The sequence below is a fragment of the Lutjanus erythropterus genome, chromosome 2 (genome assembly GCF_056507025.1).
Source record: "Lutjanus erythropterus isolate fLutEry1 chromosome 2, fLutEry1.hap2, whole genome shotgun sequence".
NCBI classification, from domain to species: Eukaryota; Metazoa; Chordata; class Actinopteri; order Lutjaniformes; family Lutjanidae; genus Lutjanus; species Lutjanus erythropterus.
Window position 1 is genome coordinate 29,271,799 of NC_139318.1, and position 24,852 is coordinate 29,296,650.

Here is a 24,852-nt window from a genome sequence, read left to right on the forward strand (position 1 = left end):
GGCTAAGCAATAAATATGTTGCTTTGTGATTTGTGAGTCTATCAGAGACAGTAATGGGGTGTGGTGTGTGTGCCTACAGTGCTGTGTGAAAACCTTTATAGCATGCATTCACTTACAGCGATTGTCATTAAAGGTGATACTGATTTTTTTATGTCCTGGGAAACTGTAATTTTCCAAAGCTGGTGAAAAGCTATATACCTGAGGTAAAGTCTTAATCACATAATAGAACAGTGTGTCAGAGTATCTGGCAAATGGAAGTGATTTGCCAGACCTAAAAGAGGCCTCTGAAATACAGCAGTCGGGGAGAGTGGGGGCCATTGTAACAGAGGGCACAGTCAGTTCATCCAATCAAAAACAAGAAAGTGTGATGACATTTAATCTGCATATGCTCAGTAGGATTCCTAAGCAGAGGTTTTCAACAAAATAATTCATTTTGAGGTACAGTAGGAATGTTCCTTTTTGGATGTACAATATTTCTCTTCTGCTATCTAAAGTTTAGATGAATGCAAATGTAAACTTTTTATCTTTTTTTTTTAATTTTTATCTCTACATTATTGGTTGCATGAACAATGTATGCTAATACACATGTTTCTAGCTCGCACATGAGATTTTGTCATGGCTGCAAGATTGGAGGAAATTGTCCCCAAGCCACATGGCCTAATTCAAGCAACGTTTTTGTCTGTTTTGGCATTCTTTTCTGTCAGAAAATGCAAATTTTTACTAAATTTAAATAGTAAAATTACTTTTAACTCAATTGAAATAATTAAAATCTAGTTACCACCCACATAGTTGTCTGTTCTGCAAAAACAGAAACAAATGTTGTCTCTGAATGCTTAAGATACCTGACATCTAAAAGCATTTGAACCATATACAAAAAAATCTTATATAACATTATTACATACTGCAGCAGTTATATTATTGCTTTTTACTTGAAGTTCAATGGGTTAATATGACTATTTGTTTTAGTTTAATAACCTGACTTCTTGCATCAAATTTATTATAATAGCATTGTCCTTCATTATTAGTGATATTATATCAATTGTATTAATAATTAGTTCACATTTCTATATTTTCAATAAAAAAATAGTGCATTTCAAGTATTCTGTGAGTTAAGAGGGAAAATGAAAAAAATGCTACAATTGCCCCCGGTGTCCCCTATTGTCTCTAAATCATATTTCAGCTGTAACTGATAAAAGATTATTTAAATGTAGTATTTCTACAGACATTTTCCGTTGATAGTTTGTTAACTGGCTTTTTCCCCTTCTACCTCACAGGTTATTTGAGGTGAACTGTCTTTCCTTGTCTTTCTTTTCTTTGCTGTCACTGCACTCGCTCATCCAACTGTTAAACCAAAGGAAGTGGCAACACACAGCTTTGTGGGTCCTGAACCCTGTAATTTGAACCTGCATCTGGTCAGTGCCTCACTGTCAGTTAAAGAGAAGGAAAACACGTTTTTAGTACAGGTAAGATCTACATATTTTGTGCCATGCTACTCTGAAGAACAACTGAATTCCTCAAGTGTCAACAAAGCCATCTGACCTGAAACAACCCTATTTGCCACACCTGCCATTATGCCTCCACCCTCACAGTCCTATCATTCATTTTCATAAAAGGATTACTTGTAGTTATCAGATCAGTTAGTTGTCAGAGCAACAGTGTCATTCCTACCTGCTTTACTCAAGTTTACAAAACATAAACATATGCTCCACATAATATGACACCAGTCTGATTTTGATTTCACATATTTCCAGACAGTCTACTAATGTTTGTATCCTGAACTTGTCCTAACACACCCGAGGAGGAAATCTTGACACAAGTATTTCTTCAGCCTCTAATTTTAGGGCCTCCTAGGACCTAATCCCACACTGCCTCAGTTATCTTCTCCATGCCATGCAGCATTCAAGCCACTGATTTTGAAGAAGCCTCCAGGCCCCATTTAGTCATTCACCTCACATTCAGCTGAAATATAATTATGAAGACTGTAATTACATGCAGAGATCAAAGGGTTGTGTGTCAGTGCTCTCGCTGGTTACTTTGAGATTTATTTTCTGTGTCATATAAGGATGTTTTTTTCACTTAAATGGAGTCTGTTGTTCTGCCATCACATATTACCTGGTAACTATAAGAATCTATTAAAGGAATAGTTCATATTATTTAATGTAGGGTTGTATTAGCTTGAGTAGATGGCAGTCTGCATGCTCTGTTGTGGGGAGGCAGAGAGCAGTGCCATCGCAGAAGCTAAGCAACAAAATATAGTTTATTTTAGCCACTTTCCACATTAGTTTTAATGCATGCTACATTTGCCTTTTCTGACAGGAAACTGTTGTTGTAAAAGCCACGTATCATTCTGTCCAAATCAACCACACTCCATAGGTGAAATCATCAATTTTACTGCACAGGACATGGGAGTTGCTTGTCCACCACTGCCTTGATCTGCTAGTTCGTTTTTGTTATTGTGTAATGATGGTGACTCTGAACTGAACTTTTCAAGCACAGAAGTCATGCAATAATTGAAACAAACTAACAGAATGAGGCAGTGACAGATCAGCAATTCTGATCTTATTCTTGGTAGAATTACTGATTTTTACTCTTGAGTTCGGTTTGTTTTGAGAGACCAATATTTTGGCCATATGAAGGCAGTTTCCTGTCAAAAAGGCTTTCCGTTGGAAAGTAAAGCTGTGATAATATTCTTAATATGGCATGCATTTCAACTCATATTGATTTTTTGAGGTGGACTGTTTATTGTTGACCCCATAATATATACCAAAGCTTCTCATATATCATGTGAAAAAAAAAACAGTCATTGCGAACAACAAACAAAAGATAACCACATTGACAGAGCATTAGTTTTATTGTGTGGTTACACAGAGCAGTAATGAAAGACATCATGTCACTGGATTTAAAGATAAGGGCTCATCCTGGCATTGCATTAACCGTTTCATAGGAAATGAAGACCATGTGGAGACTGCAGAGCGCTGAAGCAACAGACATCTACAGTGTAATGGCCTCAGTGTGTGCAGAAACAGGGGAGCAGGCTAGAAAGCAGCAGGCATTACTCACTCTTTTTCTGTAACTGGAAAATGGGAGCAATCAGAGCGAAAGAGGGGGAGTGTTTGTGAGATCATTTCCTGTCTTTTTTCCCCTTATTTGACTAACTCAACATGTTTCCATGTGCCACCACTCTGTTACAAAGAAAAAAAAAGTCAGTCTATGGGCAGCCTGTTCATTCTGCAGGTAAAGAAGTGAACCAAAACTGCTGCAGCGAAGTAGGGCAGTCAAGGAAAAGTTGAAGAAGAGATGCAATTTATGTGGTGATTTTTATAAACCTCTTATTTGCCAACAACTGGAGTGTTTACCACACTTTCCACAAGTAGGAACTGGAAAAGTTTTTTTATGTTATTCGAAGTTATGGAAAGAATAAAGAAAGCAATACTGTATAAAAGAAAAGCCTCTTTGTGTTCCCAATGTTTGAAAGTAAATGAAGTGTTTTGCATCAGTTCACACAGCCTGGGGGGACATCTTTAAATGTTAAACTGTTCTTCTCCACTGTGCTAACAGGTCAGAGGATAAAGGATATAGGATAGGAAGTAAAGCACCTTAATTTCACCTTAATTTCTCAAGGACAAAGGACTTATCTGACTTGAGGAATGTCAGTGCTCGGGGGGGGGGGGGGGCAGAGCAAAGTGGGGCCCATCAAAGAGCAGAGGTCAGGATTAGGCGGGGGAAGGGTCCCGATAATTGGAGGAATTGGTGGGGGCAAACTGAGTTCTTTTGTTTCGAACAGCAGTGTCCTGCATGGTCTGGCTGGCTTTCTCTGGCTTTCAGGAGAGTCCTGCAGAGTACAGGGACAACATAAATTTGACTTCTAACTGGAACCCCTCGGTTGAATGCACAGTGAGGGAGACAGCCCGCTTATATTATTGATCTTTAATTAACACAATTAAGTACAGTCATTATTGACGATAATGAAGTTAAATACACTAGTAGTACCGCTTCAAGAGCTCAGGGAAAAACAGGGACGTTCCCGAAGTAACTTTTATAGTACAGATTTACAGTACCTGAACTTTTCTGTACTATCACCTACTGTGGATGCAACAACACTGAATTTATGAATATTATTTTGAAGCAAAATATTCTATTTTCTTTAAAGTTAGTGAACTTTCATATTGTGTTGATTTTGGAGGCCCTTGTGGAAAAAAATATAACATCAAAAATAAAATTATATAAAGAAAAACCTCCTGCTGCTTCATTTTAACTGACTAATATAACTTTGCCTGCAAAAACATAAACATAGGCTCTTTCAGTCTGCATGCTGTAAATAGTTTAATCTGATTTCAAGGAGAATCTGACCCAGAAGCAGGCATTAAGAATAACTGTATAGAAATAACCAATCTTCTCACTGATACATTTGCTTATGTTGGTCATATAGAGCCATCAGTATTAAATTGAGACTGTTTAATAACAAGTTAAAAACTCCTTGTATTATGTTAAAGGAACTTAATTTGACATTATGAAACAGATTCTTGTGGGAACAATAACAACACATTCCCATCAATCAAAAAAAATACACAGACCCAAGAAACTGAAAATGAAATAAAACAACAAGACACAAAGTCATAAATAGGAATGGACGCTAATATTTTTAAGCACCAGTCTCTGGCCTCCAAGCCCCCTTCTTGCCATTTTGTTTTTCAAGATTCTGCCTTTTATGTTTTTGGCTTTCCTGTAAGGAGCACGTTAGCACTTTGACCCCGCTTAGTAAGCCCATTGTTCGATACCCTCAACATTTTGGTAGTTTGCTAGTGACACGCACTGTTTTCCATAACTGTAGAATGTTACACTAAAAGGTGCAAAGGAATCTGGATGTTTGTAGAACTAATGTTGTGTTGGCGAAGGCTCGCACCTTGGTGGCCACAGGGGAGCACCTACCTGGAATATTTGGTGGCCACAGATTCGGTTTTGTAGCCACAGGCCATGGTGGTTTTGTTCTCCTGACTTTGGTGTGTTGATGTGCTTTTAAGTCGTAACGTCGGAACAACACAGATGCTACGTCAATACGTTTAATGTTACTCGGTTTAAAGACATTTGATCCAGGTCACTTTATGTGGACAGCAACAGCTGTAAGTTTCCACTTAAATGTAAATAAATATCTAAAATGAATTATTATACTATAACTTGTTTACACATTAAAATCGAAACAGAACACTAAAATAAAACACAAATTTATTAATTGCAATGTTATTTATTTATATTGATCATGTTGGGAATATTAGGTCACTGCAGCAACCAATAGTACGATTTAACATATAAAAAATTTTAAAAAAGCAAACTGAGTATAAAAGTTAGCAAATTGTGCATTGATTTAACATTCACTGCGGTAAATTCAACATAATTATTTTTTATTTTATTTATTTTGCACAACAAAACATAGAGCAGAAATACAACAACAAAAGAAAGAAAAGAAGCAAATTGTGCAGGTGAGAAAATAAAAATACTAGAGGCTTATAGATAGAATCTCACCCAAATAAACATTATACACGAGCAAACAGAAAAGTCATGTAATCCACAGATGTAAGCAACATGCAACCAAAGGATCAAAGAGAAAACATAAAGTAAGCAACATAAAACAAGCAAAAACATAAAATAATTAAAATAATGTAGTGAGAGTGTGCATGTGTAAAAAAAAGTCAGTTATAGTCAGATATTTTCAGTTGGTTCTAAGCCTGTATTTGAAGTTCCTGAGTGAATTAGAAATGCAGTTTTGATATAACCGTTCCATAGCTGAGTGGCCTTAAAAACAAAAGTAAAAGTAAAAACAGAAGTCAAATAAGAAAACATAACACAAACGTACATGCAGGATGAAACAGTAACAAGAGACACTGCATCTGAGTTCACAGGAACACACATAATGTAAACCAAAGCTCCTCAGAGGCGCGGTGCCAAGACATCCTGAAATCCTGCGGCTCTGGATATTGTTGGGGCTGTTGTGGTTGACATGTCTCTTCAGTGTCACACGGATTAGTCTGTAGGTGCTTTGAGGATTTGTAAAATGCCAGAGTTAGTGTATCCCAATGCTGCAAGTCTGTTAGCGTCTGTACACTCGGGATTTAAAGCGGTGTTTGCCACTGCTATCTCTAGCTAGTTCAAAACGGGTGGTGGATTTACTCGAGGATGTGTGTTGTCTCCTTCCCTGTCTGTGATAATCATGGGCAGGATGTCAAGGTGCAGCCAAAATGTTGTCCTGTAAATGTCGGGTTATCAACTCTGTTGTTTCTGGCTCTATTTCTAACTGCTACTGGCTGTTAAATAACAGTGAGGAGGATTACTGTCTCCCAAATTGAGGCTAAGAATTCTCTCCATGAAAAGGTGTCTTACCTCATTGAGGGGGAAAAAAAAACACCTAGATGAGTTCAGATATTTCAGGGTCTCATTATTAATGAATATGGGTAGACCAGATTATGATATGAGTGATGGTAAAATGAATCAGCTGCAGTTATGTAGCCATTGTACTGGACTATGCACCATTAAGTATGTTTTCTTGTCTCTTCATCTTTATTTTGACCCTAATCTATGAGCAGTGATCAAAAATTATAATGTGAATTCAAGGATCTAAAATCTTGGATGGGTTGACTGAGGGAAAAAGAGCCCAGACCAGACCCAGGATGTACCACCGAGACAACATCTCCCAGCTGGCACAGGATCATTTGGTGAAGGTGTTGGAGGAAACTGCAGGGAAAAGGTCACCTGGGATATTCTACTGACTGTGTTACTACAGCGACACTGACTTTTGAAAAGCTGCTAGACAATAAATAAACAGATGAATGGACAGATAGGTTGCATCATGTATTCACATTATAGAGGCCAAGATACTGTATATATTCTGTAAATTATTTATACAAAATGAGGCATTTAGATGTGTTTGTTTCCAGCAGGCCAGATCAAGACTTTAATGAAGCAACTCAAAAATGTTGAAATGTTCCAGAATTCACCATAGATTGGATTCAAATTCAACAGATGCTGACATGTGATCAAACAGATTTATACTATGCTTTTGTTTAGACAGACACAATTAGCACCCAGGTATTAGTAGCCAACACTGCTATTTTCACCTGAGGTGAAAATAAAATGTCAATGCTTATTTTAGTTTCACACAGTACTTAAAGCAGAGTCTCCCAGGTAAATAGTCAAAAAGACAAGCATGTTTCAGTCCTTGACTGCAAACAGTGTCTGATTTCAGTGGGAGACAATCCTCTATTAGTGAGCACTTGGCCTGTCCTAATTGGGAAATAATACATCATACACAGCATCAAAATCAATACCACACATGCATAATACATTTCTCTGTAAAACATGCACAAAAAGATAGAGCCCCATCTATCTATCTATCTATCTATCTATCTATCTATCTATCTATCTATCTATCTATCTATCTATCTATCTATCTATCTATCTATCCATCCATCCATCCATCCATCCATCCATCCATCCATCCATCCACTGTTGAATTATTGCTGTTGCTTCATAACATTTTTCTTGATGTTACATACCTTGTACTTTTTGTGGTGACTTTGTTGTATTCAAGACAGATAAACTGATTATTTTACACTCACATACAATAAACACACCAGAACCTGAAGACACTACTGTCTATGTTTGCTGTATGATCTTCTAATATTTTGTATTGATTTCTTATCAAAACATACGAGAATTATCCAACAATGTCCTGCTGATTTTTTTTTTTAACATTGTGTGTACACAAGTATCCTGTTTCTCATCCTGTTTTGATGGTATTTGTCATATGGCATTTACATGGAACATGCAAACTCAGTTATTCATACTGTATACACGATCATGACAGCAGGTTTCTGGTCATCTGCCTGCAGTGTGTTTTGGTCTTCCTCCATCTCAACCTCTCTGTTCTGTATGTTCAGAAACCAGGGTAGGATAAGGCTTTATCTAGGTTCCGGAAACCAAGATATAACATTTACATTTGCAACATAATAAGGATATTCTAAAACTGTATCATCACAGCGATACCAGAGCACATGTGCAAATGTGCAAAAGGCAATCACTGATGTTAAATATGATAGGGGTGCATAATTGAACAAACACTGTAATACATAATAGAAACACAAGTGTCAATGATAAGATGGATACAAGAATATTTATACAAAATTTGTTATGGTATTCTATAAATTAAACCTAATAGGAGATTAATGAAACCATATAATAAGCTCCCAATGAGTTAACTGTCTTTCAGGTTTCATGAATCTAATAATTAATTAATAGATTGTGCTTAAAAGAGTGGCAAAAGTTGTCATTCTGCACTGCTTACAGTAAGTTCAACTCTGTACTACCTTATTTACTTCACCTCTTAGCTCCACCCCTGCAACTGCCTTGCCAGAGAAAAGTGGAAATTTCCAGTAAATCCTACTGCTTTGCAAGAAACGCTCCTCCTCCTTCTAGTTTCCCGCCTTTCACTCTACCTGCTCTGTCCTGCTGAGGACCTCATGGCCCTCTGCTGCTGCTCAACCCTGTGGTGCCCTGCAGATCTGACTTTGAACACTGAGAACGTGTACTATTTCTCACAAAGACATACATAACATATTTTATTCTTTCTTGCATCACCATTGGTCTATAAATCTATGTTTTAAATGTGTCCTTTTCACTACCAACCACTTCTTTGTTTACCATCTTTAAAGTATCTATCTTGTAACTATCTTGTATGTTGTTGTTTCTCACTAACTATTAAGGGTTAAGCTATGTGTAACTATTACATTAGCTCTTGAATGATGAACAAGGGTTGGATGGGGATCACAGAACAGATGGTGGATTTGCATTTCTATTTCTCTGGCTGATCTGATATTCTGGTGTCTGGTTTGTTTTGGAGATGCTGCGTGCTCCAAAGGTTTCCTTATACAACTGTCACATCTTAGAATCAAGAATTAAGAGCTTTGGAGAGATTATAAAGAAGGCCTAGGTGTGGCTCAGATATGGAAAACAAGATGATATCTGTTAACATGTTTACAGCTTGAGAGGTCCAGCATACATCTACTGCACTACATCTGTGGTTTTACAACTTCCTCTTAATTCACCACAATATAGCCATGTAAACAAGAGCACCCCTGCAGCTTGGTAGTGAATCATTTTAGGTAAACTAAAAATAAAGCCACGAGACAGCTGGAGTGGAGAAGTTCGAGAGTGTGTTGATGGCATGAGGCACACTGACCTTAGACCCATTGTGAAGCACCAACAAAGAGCCATCTGCACAGCAACCAAAGCTGAGATGAGGGACTCACACACAGGGGGGACCGAGCGGGGGGGAGGGAGGTACATGGGGACCTGGAGAGTGTAAAAAAAAAATAAAGAAAACAAATCAGTGATGAAGACACATTTACATGGGACTTGATTTGCTGGATCATGTCTGAAATGTCAAAGCAGTCAGTGCTAGTATAAAACAAAGAAAACAAGCGGCTGCACAACGTATGAACCCAGAGAGTGTGTGGATCCCTCCACTACAGTGCTGGTAAAGTGGAAGACAAGAGCTGTTGCTGGCCTAATCGCTCAAGAGCACATTTCCTGCCTCCTGCATGATGAGATGAAGTCAACTGAAGCTGTTCAAGGCTAATATTTAACCCAAACCTGCATGTCAAACACCACATCCGCACAGGCTGTCTCTGCATTGATCTGAATTGTAAAGAAAATCTTGGTTTAGAATGGCTATATTTTGCATGTGAAAAGGTTTTTTAAAATGCAACTAAATCATTTTCCACATGCAGTACGGTGCATTTCAAAATGGTGAAAACAAAGACAAAATGGTGTCAGGGACATCTGTAAAAATCACAAATGTTTCACAGGTAAGACATGAGAGTCAGGATTGCTTAGCAACAGCAGTAAAAAAAATTCTTGCAGCCTGTGTGGTAACAGAGAAACTGATCCTGCTGCCACCCAGCGGTGGACTGTCAGTACATGCTGGAAAATGAAGACGATCAAAGGCTCTCGTCTCCAAAGCATGTATGTGCAGTGAGATGAAAAAGGCGCAGTTACCTGCAAGCTGTAAACCTCAATAATTGAAGAGATAAAAGTGATACCCTCTTTCCTTCCTCAACACTGTTCAAAAATATATGTTCAGTCATTTGATTGGCTGGAAAATGCACCAGCTCTCATGGCGGGTGGTTGCTTAGCAACACTCAGGGGAGGGTGGGATGTGGGTGGGAGGGTGTAAGTGTTGGGGGGAGGGAGGTGGGGTGGGGCGTTCGTCAAGGGGATGGAGCATTGTGGGTGCAGGCAGACTGACTGGGGAAATACCTGGCACAATTCCCAAATAAACAAACAAGAGAGAGAGAGACAGAGAGAGAGACGAGGACAGAGCGCGGGACAGAGGACAGACGGGTGTTTTCCAGATAACCGTGTTGTGTTGAGATAAAGGGAACAAGGCATTTTATAAGTGCTAACAGTTTTGTTCTCAAAGCAGAACAAGACCAACCGGGGACAGGAAGTAGATAGTATTTGACTGAAAACTTTGCCTACAGTGACTTGAAAGTTGACAAGAACTTTATAGTAGATAATAAACTGCCAGATGCTTGAGATAATAATGGACTCCAGCATTAGATTTTGGAAAGATGGAGTGGAAACTACAATTTACAAATTACGATATCATTTGGCAGATGCTTTTATCCAAAACAATGTACATCTGATACAACACAAGCAAGGATCTAGTCAGGACAGAACAACAGGAGTAAGTGCCATGAAGCAAAGTTGAAGTCTGATATGATGTAAGTGCCAACAGGCAGTGCAAGTGCCAATGCACAAAGTGCATAAGAAGCACTGGATTTTTTTAAAAGGCTATCTTGTGCAATCGTTCAAGTGTAAAGGTGTTTACTAGAAACACTGCGACTGGTAGAACAGGACATGCATGGAGCACCACAAGTGTCACAGAAATAGTGATAAAGCATTTCATTAATTATAACCAACTGACCTTTCCCAAGTCCCACCTTTTTCACTCTCTGCTCCAATGACAGTGAGCAAGCGTGGTATCTGGCAGAACCTCATCAAATTTCTCCTTTCCTGTTTGCTGTACTGAGATATGCTTTGTGTCAGGCTCGTCTGTGTTGAAAAGGAAACCAAATTTTGGAGATGGTTAGAAGATAATGCCGGAGGACCTGTAAAAGCGACATGTATTCACATTGCAAAGCCATGATATCTAACTATAATATATATCTAACATTTCTAACCTATGTCATATCTTTTGCTTATTTATGTACTTACATTATGCCAAATGTTTCCAATCATTTTCAAACAGAGAAATTCTTCACATATTTTATTAATATTTTAATGCAAGAGAAACCGCTTCTGACAGAACTGACATATTATGCATTTAAATTAGCTAATGTCAGTGAAGTATCATATCACTAGCTATATTATCTACATAAATCAGCTAGCAAGCTAGCATTTTGTTAACATTGGCTTGTAATTAGCCAGGGTTTTGTTAGCATTAGCTAACTTAAGATGTGACCCTAAACAGGAAAAGGGTAAAGTTGACCACAGTACCAAGTTTGCTCAACTGTTGTGGGAACAGAGAGCAAAAAGGGAGTTTTTCAACACTCCTCCTCACTTTCTGACGTATCTGACGTAACCTGTCTTTTCCTGGAAGATATAGCCACTAGCAGCTAGCTAGCTAGCAACAGCAACTAGTAAAGTCACTGTTATCTTGAATAAATTACAGATTTATCTGTGTTTGAAGATTAATAAGAAGTGATTAAGACATTTTAATGTGGAAATATTACATGTTATAGCTTTAAAACTGTCTTCTTGGCTCCTAAACAGTGTTGGAAAAGATAGTTAGGGTATGAGGCAGGTGTGATTCTCTAACCAACCAGAGGGCTTTTTGCATCCCACTTGCATTGTTTGGCCTCGTTTTATGAGAACAAGGCCCAGAGTGTTATGGAAAGCCTGATTGGAGAGGCCAAAATGAGAAGCTAAATGACTTAAGAAATCAAATAACGTATAGCAAAGGGAAAGCAGCAGGGAAACACAAATGGAAAAGGAAACTGCCCTTTTACATAAATGCATGGTTAAAATCTGCATTCTTATCTCCAGTTATGTATGTCTCTTTAAACTTGACTGTCAAATAGATTTTAAAATTCCATTATTTATTTATGAATTAATTTTTGTATGCTCTACTTTCTAAATAATGTACTTATTGACTGTTTTATGTTGTCTTTGCAAATCCATTTTTAATTTGAACTATTTATTAATAGATTAATATTCATTTTAAAATTCTTGTTACTGCCCATTGAAATATCAAATATTGAATTACTTTATAATTTGCTCTATTTATTTATAGATTTACAAAATATAGACAAATATATTCATGTTATTTTTACTGTACAAGTATTTCATAAATAAGAAAATGCTCTATTACTCTTTCAGAGACACTTGGTCCTCCATGACACGGGGCATTGCGGTTTGTGTAACAGTTGATGAATCAGCCACAGTCATGCATGTAGCGCCCAGATAAGAATGTGGAGAAACACTACCTGTGCTTGCAGGTTTTTATTTGCACAGTTGGGCGTGTAGGTGTTTAGTCTGTTCCGTCTTAATTAGGATGAGCTGAGCTGAATACAACAATCTGCAGTGTGTACAAAAGAATGAAAAGGACTAAAATGACAAGAGATTATGAGGTGCAAAGCAGAAGGTGCATGTAGTACAGAATGAGGAAACTGTTGAGCTAAAGGAGGAGAAAAGGTGGAAAATGTGCTTATATGGAGAGGAGGGGTGCTGCTGCTGGTAGGTACAGCCCGCAGAAGGAGGTGGGCCTTGGAAATGGCTGATGCAGGCGGTCTCTACAGGCAATGAGGACTCTTTGTCAGGAGTAGGAAATGAGGTTTCTGTTGTGATTAAAAGGAAGGTTTCTATGGCAATGCAGAGAGCCGTGTGCACAGAGAATTTGCTGGGAGTGGAGGGGGCTAAGTGAGAGTAGAATTTCAAAGAAAGCAGCCTCCTCCATCTCATCTCCCACCACCGCCACCCCTCCGCTTTTCCACAGCGCCCTTTTATCTCTGATAATCTGTTTTCATAGCCACACAGTTGAGACTGCTGGGGGGATTATCTTGAGCAAACCAAGTCACTGGTCGATCAGTCATAAATGTTTACAGAGTAGCAGTTTCACTTCCCGAAATCACTCCTGTCAAAACCTTAGTGAAAAAAAAAAACCCTTTAGACAGATAAGCTAATTAAAACCACACAAGCTGGATAATTAACATGTTGACCTGAATGTGTCTCTCTCTTGTTTAAACAGGTACACTTCTGTCAAATCAGCTCCTTTCCCTGCACTGCCTGTGATTAAAAAAAAAAGTATGATGGCATCAGTGTGAGCTTTATAATCTAAATATAGAAACACGCTTTGTTAATTGTTTCACTCAAAATATGTTTCTTAAAATAAGTTCCCCCTCCTGGCGCTCTCTTTTGTACACAGAGGAAGTTGATCTCTGCAGCAGTGACTGCCATCTTTGCCCCAACGCAGGCTCACTCCAGGATGTTTGGATAAAATGACATTTAAAACTCTACAGGATCAAAGTGAAGTTTCTTTTTTCTTGCACATTACAGGCAAGAGACAAAAAAGACACACTGGTACACATGGGACTGATATGTTAATCTGCCTGGTATACCTACACTAAGAGGAGGTAATTGACTGAGCACAAATAGGGACTGATGTTAATGATAGTGCATGAACAGAGAGCTCATTTAATGGAAATGTGATAGAAGACAGTTTATTTGAATAATAGTTTTATGACAGAAATCTGAATAAATGAGTGTGATTCACCAAAGCAAATGGGAAAAATCATTATTATTCCAACAACAACAAAAAAAAAAGTGTTCAAAATCAGTACAGTGAAGCGCTAAAAGCTCCTCACCTCCTTTTTGGAAACAGAATCAAGGTCTCAGCATGCCAATTACAATCACAAAAGGTTCTGCTGCCCCCAACCTTTCCTTTTGAGCATAGCAGCGAGTATCATGTAATGAAACGCTGCCAGCGAGGGAGGGCTGTAGTGAGACCAGATTGTATAGTCAAAGCCAGATGGCAAGTCACACATCAAAAGGACAGCTGGTTACCAGAGTCTGAAAAGGCATCTTTATCGCTCCAAACCTAATTAGTTACAACTAAATAAATCACACCAAGATACAATATACAGGCCATGCCAATGATTCATCATTAAAGATGACATACATATAACATAATTAAGCTTTAAATGTTGATGTGTGTGAGCTGCAACATCTCAAAATGACCAGTCATGCTGCTTCCATCAGAGGTCATGACCTTTGTTGATCTATATTGCAGTAAACAATGAAAGCAGCCCTTCGACTGCAGATGACGGTGCGGATGTGTGTTTTTAATATGTGCACATTAACTTCACTGATCAGGTCAGTGTGTCTTCCAAAGAGCGCCGTCGGCCATCAAACTGCTGTCCAGTCTTTGAGGCTTTGGTTGCCGCCTGCCGGACGGCGCTCTCTCTCTGCAGAACCTGCAAATCACATGTAGAAAAATCAAATGAATGAAAAAACTTAAAAAAAAAAAACTGATCATGATGTAAAGTCCACCTAAAGGGACTGTTCACCCCAAAATCAAAAATACATCATTTTCTTCTGGCCTGTAGTAGAGATGCACCTGAATTTGAATATGTTATTCAGGGAAGCACAAATAATATGACGGAAACAGACATTTCTTCAATCTGAAGTTTGTTATTATTATTTGGATAAAGTCACCTCCATGTTATAGTTTAAAAAGGTCACATCTACCGTAATCAATCAGTGATTTAATGCACCAAACAAATTCCCTGCAACTGAAGCATATTTTTATATAGTTGTATATCTTTATCGTAGAGTTTCTATTTCCAACTTAAAGAAGAGGAGATGGTGGGGATCAGACACTTCATAAAACTTAGTTCAACTAAAAATAAAAAAGAGAGATTGATGGAAAGTTCAGAACGAGGATGAGGAGTAATATTTAATAATTAATTATATACCAATAGAAAATAATTTTAATGCAATGTAGGTCCAATAATTGCATTGCAAATGAATATTAGGTTAGAAAATAAAACATATGCTTGAGTTCCCCTATAAACTATGCCTACTTCCACTTCTTATCTTCGAGAGAGATGTCTGTCTTCTCTTAAATATAATAGAAGTTGATGGTACTTGGGTACGGGGGCTCAACACCAATGTCTCTTTTCAGAAATCATGACCTTGTTGTGCAGTTTCATGAGGGACTACTTTCTCTCTGTGGTAAAAAGAAAACTGTTCTCACATGAAGCTGCTGTAGTGACATTGCTTTTGAGTTTTTATACGTATTTTTGGGCACTTTGAGCACCAAAAGCCAAGTGTCATCAACTTCCATTATGTTGGAGTGAAGGCAGACATCTTTACAGCGGAAATCACAAAAACTTGGCAACTCACACCGGAACAATCTAGATTAATAAATAACGCTAAAGGCAAAATATAAAATATGAATTTTTGATTTTTGGGTGATCAGTCCCTTAAGGTCTAGGACTGTTGCACTAACCCCTTTCATGATTCTTCTGCGAAGTTCGTCCTGTGAAAGTGGCTGTTCTTCCTCATCAGTGACAGGAGACTCTTCTGCATCATAATCCACACTAAGGAGTCCAACCAGCACAGACACACTCATCAACCTGATGTTCAAAGTGTTTAGATGGGTGTATAGATGTATTAAAATGAACAGATAAAAGGCCCACCTGTTGATTTCAGGATGGATGTTGATATTCTGCTGAAGCAGTTCTGGATTTTGACCCAAAAGAAATTTGGCCAGGTCTTTAGGGTTGTAGTCCTTTTCCAGATCCTGTAAGAAATACAAATACAGAGACACATTATTTCATTACAGGGTAGATATGAAAGAAAGAACTATATATACAACAGGAATGTATGTAAAGGAAATCTAGGACAGAATCACAGGTCAACAGGCTACTTTAGAATTGAGGAAAGCTTGGATGGTGAGCAGCTCATTGGTCTTCTGTTCCACCAGTCCCAGGTAAGACATGATGTTGTTCTCACTGATCCCTGAGGAGGAGCCCAGTTTATCCTCGATCACAGAGCGGTCGCACTCCGTTCTGGAGAAGATGCTGTTCACTCCTGTGAGATGGGAGAAAACGAGAGTCATGAGTGCCTTTAACTGTTTTCTTATGTATAATGAACAACCAGCCAAACCTTGGGACGTATATGCAGTTACACATCTATGTAAGAAGAATCTGTAATTTACAGGTCTGTAATTTTCTCATTATTTCATAGAACTTTTCTTGAAAAAGAGAACACATACTTTGAAACTTTTAGCGCTATTTTACATAAAAATCCATGTCTGCATGTAACAAAAGATGGCTGTGGCCATTACTGCTTAGCTGTGTGTTGTCGCTTTGTGTTGCTTGCATACTTGCTTGTGTTTGTTCTTTATTGTTGCTGCATTATTTTCCTGATGTTTTGCTATTCTTTGCTCTGCATGGTTTGTGTTCCGTCTTAATAATTCTTGTTTTGTTGCTATCTTTATTGTGTGTTATTGTGTTTGTACTGTGACATTTTACATAATTTATATTGATTAATAGGTTTCATATCAAAGGACTGCAGGTGAAAACAAGCCAGCTGGTTAAAACCGGCACCTTTGCAGAAATGTTGATTAACCTTACAAATAAAATGAAATAAAAATAATGAAAAGAAATAAAATTCTTGAAAGAACTGCTTCAATAAACCCATGAAAATATTAATTTAATACTAACTGAACAGTCTCTGTTTCCTCTATAATTACCACCAAATTGCATCCTTCAAGAAAACTTCCTAGGAAATGATTAAGAAATTACAGACCCATAATATAAATTCTTCCCAAACCTGTTTTAATCTCGTCCAGGATTCTGCTGATGATGCTGGCCTTGTTTTCGTAGTCTTCAGTTTGGAACTCAGTTTCCTTTTGTCGCACATCGATGTCTCTGAGCAAAGAGCGATGCTCTTGTTCCTGTTGCAAACTTGCAACTTGAAACTGCTCAATCTCTGCTTGTATCTGCACATTCACACATTTCAGCAAAAATGGATAACTATATAGATTATTGATATGAATTAACAAACTATGTTCTCACTTTCACTCAGTCTCAGCCAAAACCACAACCTCGGCCTTTGAAGTTCTTTTTATTGATTGGTTGTAATCTTCTAAGGAGTATAAGGAGTATAAGTAATTGCTGTGAAGTTAAAATTGAAAGAAATGAATGACAGCTGTGTCCGGAGGCAAATAGAGAAAACATACTCACCTGGCTGATTTGATCTCTCAGTGCCTCGGCCTCATTGTTTTGCTCATTTACAAAATTGAAGAGTGCAAAGTTCCGGTCTTCAACTACACATGACACAGCAATGCAGAGGTGAGAAACATTTAAATCTTATGAACTGACACTGACCATTCCTATTATCAAAGTGGGAAAGGCAAAAGGAATAGCAAAATAGAGAGAAACAAAGAATCAATAAAAAGCAAAAAAACCAAAACAATAATAATAGATATTTTCAGTGCCAAAAGAGAAGATGGACGAGTGAGAAACAGACAGGTAAGCTGTAGACAGATTTACCCTGGATGAACCTGGTGACCAGCATGTCCAGGTTGTCCTCCCCCATCACAGCCTTGATTTTCTCAAACACCTCCTCTAGAGTGTCCAGCGACTCTTCCCCTGAGTCCATCCTCCTCTGCTCCTTCAGCACTGACACTGGGACAAACAAGCACCACTGCCATCATACAGGTATCATCGGGACTGCACAACAGCATCACTGCTTCTCCTGCTCATATTTTGACAAAATTAAATCAACAGTGCCAAATCTGCACATCAGTCTTACTGTAGTAATTTCACTCATGTCTAGTAACAGTGCTGCTATGAAACAAGTTAACAAACACTGTGAAAAGGATGCTTTTATTTCTATTACAGTGTTCAAGGACTCACTGGCAGGACTGGCTGTTCTGTTTCACTCTTGTTGGCTTCCAAGCCAATAGGAGCTTTAATATGGTTTTCTTTCTACTATCTTTTAGTTTAATTGATTTAATGTGTAGCTTCTGTCTGTTTGTTTCTGGTGTAATATTCTGCAGCAGCTGTGGTACTGTAAAAATGTTATGTTCATATTTTTCCTGACTGCAAGGGAATGTCTCCAATGAATTAATAAAACAATAATGTTTTGACAGATTTGAATACATGTATTAGGTATCCATCTCAGTTTTTGTGAGCATAAAACTAAACTGGGATTGAAACAGAAGCTGATCATACAACATAATCCCCTAAAATCATTCCTATAATATGGCTACAATAGGATTAAGCAGAATAATCTCAATTTCACCAGTTTATTCTGAGCATGTCAACAAATTGCTAATGTTTCAGCCAAGTGGCCTTCATCAGAGCATGGAGGAAAATGAAAGTCACATCATTTATATACAGGAGTTGGCAAGCAGGTGACTGGCACAGAAGTCACATGGTAACTGACCTCCTTAGGTCCCATATTCATCTTTCCTTGACAATACGACGCTGACTAAACACAGGTGGTAGATCTCATACACTTTTATAGTTATATATTTATAGTTACAACTAACATGGTCAAGTTGCTCAAGGGGTCAATCTACCAAAACTACCCGTTCAGAGAGAGATGTACTGGATTTCAACACATAACACACAACACTTGCTAGACTGAATGCTGATTTCAGATTCAAATGCAAGTTTCAGAATGTGGAAACAGAGAACGTCGAACACAGCCTGTAACCTCAGTTAGAAATGCTAAATTGTATGAGATGTACCATTTCACCTCTTTTAGTCCCCGTCCTATTGTCAAGGCAACATGTATGTAGTTTGAAACTTTGCTCATAACGTTAGCATTTGAAGTGCATGTCTGTTTATTCTGTTTAAATCTAGTATTTCTGCACAGTTGCAGATAAAGATTAGATTATGTAAAAAAAAAAAAAAAGAGAAAAAGTAGAAAAATGACATTTCCACCTGCTTCGTCTGCAGTTGCTGTTGTTTTACACAACCAAAGTGTGCTTGTTAAGTTAACAGCGAAGTGTTAAAAATTGTCAAGATATTGCCATAGAAATTAAAATGAAACAAAAAAATGAAGTGTTGTTTTTCTCTCACCACACAAGTGCTTCATCCCTGTGCTCCCCAGCACTCTGCCAGTGCTATATGGACACAAGCACTTTATTCATTTAATCAGAAAAATCACTTTATTCAATTTGAGGATTTTGTTTTAGGATCTTTTTCTGAGTGATGATGTCATAACATATGATGGTAGACATCTTGTGTATCAACTTGTGTATATAAATGACATGACTTTTATTTTCCTCCTTGCTCTGATAAAAGGTCACTGGACTGAAATGTAAGCATGTTTGTTGCCACTGCCAGAATAAACTGCTCCAGATTAATCAAGTCTGTCCTGCCACCTTTTTATTCAACATTGGAAGTATATGATTTTGGTTTCAGCACAAAAATAAAACACTGAGGATTTTCATCCATTCAAAGATCTAAATGGCTACAAGAGGCTTTTTTCTATTGTCTCAAAGTAATTTTATAAGGACCTTAAATTTGTGCTTCATGTAGACCAGATGGGACTCTTCTCTCTAGCTTGTGCTCATGGGATATATTCTATGAGACTATGTCTGGGCATTCATAAAACACAATGATAATTAGTGATAATTGGTGGGATTCCCCACTGAATAAACACTGAATAATCACAGCCAGCATTATTATCATCGCTAACAGCATCGCTAACACTTTTACCATTATTATAATTATCAATATGTCAGAACAGCAATATTAGCAACAACACAAGGGCTGTGTCTTACACTGCCTGTGTCCCATCTCATGGCCGTCCTCCTGTCCACTCCTCTCGCTGCACTTGGTGGTCATGAACTCTTTCAGGCTACACTCATGTGCTATAACCCTTTCCAGCTCCTTCATCTCAGCGTTGTACTGAGCGAGGTCCTTCACTGCCTTCTCCTTCATCATGGTCATCTTCGACTGAGCTTCCAACCTGAAGTAGAGAACCTTATATATTAGATATTCAAGATTCAAGAACTTTATTGTCATTGTGCAAACGCAACAAAATTGTAATTGTGTCATCCTAAAATGGTGCACTGTGTAAGATTCACACATTTTAACAGAGACAGGAGTGTAGGGCTGCAACTAACAATTTGTTTAATCTATAAAAATGCCAAAAAATGAGTAAAAATGTGCATTAAAATTTCCAAAAGTCCAAAGTGACGTATTCAAATGGCTTCTTTTGTCCAATCAACTGCCTAAAACCCAAAAACTGTGCAAGTACTATCACAAGTGACAAAGAAAAGCACTGAATTCTTACATTTAAGAAGCTGGAACCTGTTCAACATTAATTAATAAAACCATTAATCAATTATCAAAATATACTGTAGCTGACAACTAATTTTCTTTTGACTAACTGATAAATTGACTAAGTCTTGCAGTGCTACAAGAGTAAAATAAGATTAGTGGTAGAAAAGTACAGAAAAATACAAAAATTAGCAATATAAACACCAAAATACAATAAACACAATGAAAGTAACAAGAGTGCAAAAGCATTCAGCAACAAAATGCAGTTTGAGATACGGTGTGTCACACAGAGTGGTGGTGTTTTGCAGTTGTTGAATGTTGTGTGGTTTGTGAAGTGAATATTACACTCTGTCTTTTCAGACCGAGGAGATGTTTGAGTTCAGCTTCCACAGTTTTTGGGAAAAATCTGTTTTCATTCTGTTTGTGTCTTAAGCACCTGCCTGGTGGGTGGAGCTTAAACAGATGGTGTCCAGGATGTGTGATGTTTTCTAAGATGTTCTCAGCCCTCCTCACACAGTGAGCTCTGTACAGGTGTTCCAGTGACGGCAGCTCAGCGCCAACGTCCTGTACTGTTTTTGTCACACACTGGTGGGCTTTTATGTCTGCTTTAGTGCATCAGCCAACCAACTATGGTCATGAGATGCATGTGATGCTGACTTTTACAACATTACACAGCTGGCTCAGATCTGACCTGGCATCGTAAGCAGCAGTGGACAGGTTGACAATTTCCCCAATCTTCTTGCGGACATCGTGTAGTTCCTACAACACACAGGAATTAACATGTTTTTTTCTTGACAGATGAAAACCAGTGTAAAAATTTGAATAATGGGCTAAATAACAATGAGCTAAAAAAAAAAATGCTAAAACTTGTTTGTGGCCTCTTCTCTGAATCACCTAGAGTGTGACCTCTGACCTTATCGAGCCTGTTTCGCAGCTGCTGGAAACGGACATGCTCAATATTAAGAGTTTGTAGCTCCTCTCTCAGGTGGCTGTTTTTGGTCAGTTGCTCGTTGAAGCGAGTCGAGGCCTGGACGGGATATAGAAAATATGAAATAATGTTATCTAATATAATAATATGTAGGGGTATGACAATTTCAATATTAGGTCAAAAACTGATCAACATTAGCTTTCAATTTTAATAACCAAAATCTAAAGCAGGAGTTTTGAAACTTACTCTGTCCAGTTTGTATTCCAAAGTGCGTATGGCCTTCTGTGTCCGCCGGGCCTCAGACCTCTGTGTATCACTGGTACTGACCTCCCCTTTTCTCAGATCTGCCAGCTTCGACTGCATATTTGTGATCTGCCCACATTGTAGACACAAGAAATAAACTGTTGTTTGTGACCCAAGAAAAAAAAAAAAGTAAACATGAAATGATGCTAGAATTATTATCATATAGAGTAAAAAGGACTTTATAAACCTCTTTCTCAAGCTCTTTTTGACACTGTTTCTCTTTTTCCAGCTCCTCATCCAACATGTCTCTTTGCTCCAGCAGAGTACGGAGACTCTGGGTGTCCTCACTATCCTGCTGTTGGTGTAAGATGCTCTTACACGCACCAAGGTTTCGATGTAGCTCCTCCTGCTCCTTCAGCAGCTTCTCTATCTCCTGCCTTTATCCACATCACATACACAGCCAATCAGGTAAAAAAACAAAAAAAACAATGTGCACATAAACTGTTGACAATGTGATGTAGATGTAGTGCTTATTAACTGTTGTTTGCGGATCTGCTCCCGGGCCTGCAGGGTGTATGCCTGACGATCTCCTTCCATGATCCTGAACTGTCTTTGCAGTTTAGCTATCTCAGATTCTGCTTAAGAAAACATCATAATGCACACTGCAGCTCTTTCAACCACACAACTCACAACATTGCATGACTTAGAAATATCAATATCTGACAATTAATAAGAACAACATAACCAAAATAACCTGTACCGTCAGTGTCCATCTCACTGCTGTCTGAGCGAGCACTTCTGGCTGATCTTCCTCGAGGCATTGTGATACTGGGCTGTTAAAAGTAAAGTAAGGCTAATCACGAAAAATATTGAACTTGTAGTCATGGAAATGTAGGGTTGGCACAATACCAGAATTCTAGACTTTGATATGATACTTGGATAGAAAAACAATACTCAATACCACAGAAAAAAGAACAAATAAGTACAAGACACATAAAATTACAATATATATATATATATATATATATATTTATCTTAACAACATGCAAACAGTGTTGGTACAGAAAAAAAATCACTGAATGATTTCTGGTTTTGCCACAAGTCAAATTTCAGACAGGACAATAAAGACTGAATTGAACAGAGGTTTATTCTGTTTTTTATATCATGTGTACTTTTGATACTATTGAATGTTTTAAACAATGTGGTGTTGGAACTACTGAAGTGTTGATACTTTTGACAATCGTACATGTGATATAACAACAACATCAGTGAGGAGTGTTCTGCTGCACGTTGCTGTATATACTGTATGTGGGATTTATCAAACCTATTTATTTAAATTTAGGTTAAAGCTCATCTAGCAGCAAGGCATCGGCATGTTTTAGGACAAGTCATCAAACTTACCCACAGTTCACATTAGTACTACCTAGCTAACCTAACAAGGTAGCAATGCTTCTTGCTAGCTGTGATGAAAAGCTTGAAATATTTGGCGTTATCTTGGATATAGTTAGTTATAGATATAGTAAACATTTGAAAGCTGTCAGAAATGTGTCTGCTGTTCAGGACAAATAAGAATTTATCTCACCAAGTCAAGGAAAAAGTAAATACCCAGTGTAACTTCCTCCCACGACACAGAGCAGCCGACCTCACTGTAGCCTGAGTTGTTAGCAACCGTTGCTAAGTAATTAGAGGGTTGGCTTCCCTCAGTTCTGCCTCTCAGGCAGCTGTGACGTTTAGTGGCGACAGATTCGAGCGAGTCTACCAGTCAGGGCCCCGTTTCCCAGAGCCTTCGTAGCCCACACGCGTCGTAAGTTGTATTTTAAGGTCTCCCGGGCTGTTTCCCAACAGCCTATAAAGTTAAGTGAGTTGTAAACAAGGAGTAGCAGCCTGGCAGGGCTGTAGCTAAGTAGCTAGAGGGCGCTCGACTACTTTGGCGGAACGACGTTGGGCGGGACTAGACGTGCGATGGGCGGGGCCTAGTCTTTGTCAGACTAATACAACAAATAAATAAGAAGAAAATAAGAGCACAAAATACAAATCTTTACTCTACCATTAAAGCAGTATAAAAGTATATTTAAAAACATTTTTCCGCTAATTAAATGTATTTTTAATTACATTTTCAATATACCTTTTTATTGCGAAGTACAAGATTAAATCTGTACTCAACTAAATATAATGGATGGTCAGACACTTAGAATAACAATCTGAGCCGGTCAGTGGCAAAAACAAGCACTTTTAGTGGACGGACTCGGGTGGTTTGCAACAAGGATTAATTTTACGACAAGGACCAATTTAAAAATTGTTGTCCCCATTAATCACTTAAACACACACATATAGAAAGTCAGGTCCAGATTGAAAAATACCGAAGTTACCCTTTAAATTGTCTTTCTTTTTTGTTTTTCTTTTATAATAGTTAATATTTTTTTCTGATTCCCTGGTTACACTTTTAATTTGTTGATATTAGAAGCATATTGTGGTCATATTTTTACATCATAAATAATGTACACAATGTTGCACATCATTGGAGGCAGTGGTCTTCAACAGGGGATCTTTTTCTAAAAAAAATTATTTTGTCTGAAATTATGTTTGAAAATACACATTATCATGAATCCAACAAATTATTAGCTAATATAAATCCACCTATTTGTACAACCAACAAACAAACAAACAAACAAACATTTAATCCATGTTCTAAGCGCATAATAATTACATAACTTGATTTAATTTCCAACGGTACACAACAACCTGAGTTGTGTATATAGTTTTTATTATTTTGCGGTAAAATCATCATATGTAAAGAGTGACTCAGGTTACCCCATTCTCCCCAACTCAGCACATATAATTCGTCCAAGTTTGGTCCGTACAAATGGGATATAGTCATAGAAAAGGATTTTCCAAACACAGACAGTACAATTTATTTGTCTTTGAAATGTAATACTAATTGTATTCAATGTGTTTTGCCAAAAGAAAAAGTCCCAACAAAGTTATTAGAAATCTCTGGCCACGTTACAGTTTTTCTTTCGTTTTTTTATGTGTTTATGTCAACAACAACAAAAAAAGCACACCTGATTTTTTATCTTTTTGTGATGCTATATGTTGCTTATCACAAAAACGAATTACAATATTGCCAGTAATGAATGGGCTCCAAGCTGACTGCGAGTATTTGGATGATCATAAAAAAACAAGCTGCACACAACATACTGTCATGCAGAGGCTGTCACGTTGGTGACAAGTGGATCTTAACTTGGCAAGTTGAACTCTTGACCTTTGGATCCCCAGAGAAGGTGACATACAGACTGCAGCGCTGTGAAGGCGTGGTTTCCA

At 37.9% G+C, this 24,852-nt stretch overlaps 1 protein-coding gene across 1 annotated transcript; it reads right to left on the reverse strand.

Annotated features, from left to right (window-relative positions):
* Positions 1–13,756: 13,756 nt before the first annotated feature.
* odad1 (outer dynein arm docking complex subunit 1) lies at positions 13,757–22,198 on the reverse strand. The gene is made up of 13 exons (XM_084745297.1): positions 22,070–22,198; positions 21,779–21,968; positions 21,535–21,660; positions 21,274–21,387; positions 21,052–21,119; positions 19,859–20,046; positions 17,613–17,747; positions 17,304–17,386; positions 16,891–17,059; positions 15,983–16,146; positions 15,753–15,856; positions 15,563–15,653; positions 13,757–14,525 (listed from the first exon to the last, which is right to left on the reverse strand). Exons 1-13 carry the CDS (start codon positions 22,126–22,128, stop codon positions 14,421–14,423), a joined length of 1,596 nt encoding a protein of 531 aa, XP_084601423.1. The 5' UTR covers positions 22,129–22,198; the 3' UTR covers positions 13,757–14,420.
* Between the last annotated feature and the right edge of the window lie 2,654 nt (positions 22,199–24,852).

Excerpts from the sequence above, each read along its gene's own strand:
- odad1 (XM_084745297.1), bottom strand. The coding sequence starts at position 22,128 with ATGGAAGGAGATCGTCAGGCATACACCCTGCAGGCCCGGGAGCAGATC. Across the intron at positions 20,047-21,051 it reads ACTGCTGCTTACGATGCCAG|GTTGGAAGCTCAGTCGAAGA; the intron begins GTCAGATCTGAG and ends TCTCTACTTCAG. Across the intron at positions 16,147-16,890 it reads CCTGGACGAGATTAAAACAG|GAGTGAACAGCATCTTCTCC; the intron begins GTTTGGGAAGAA and ends CCCATCTCACAG.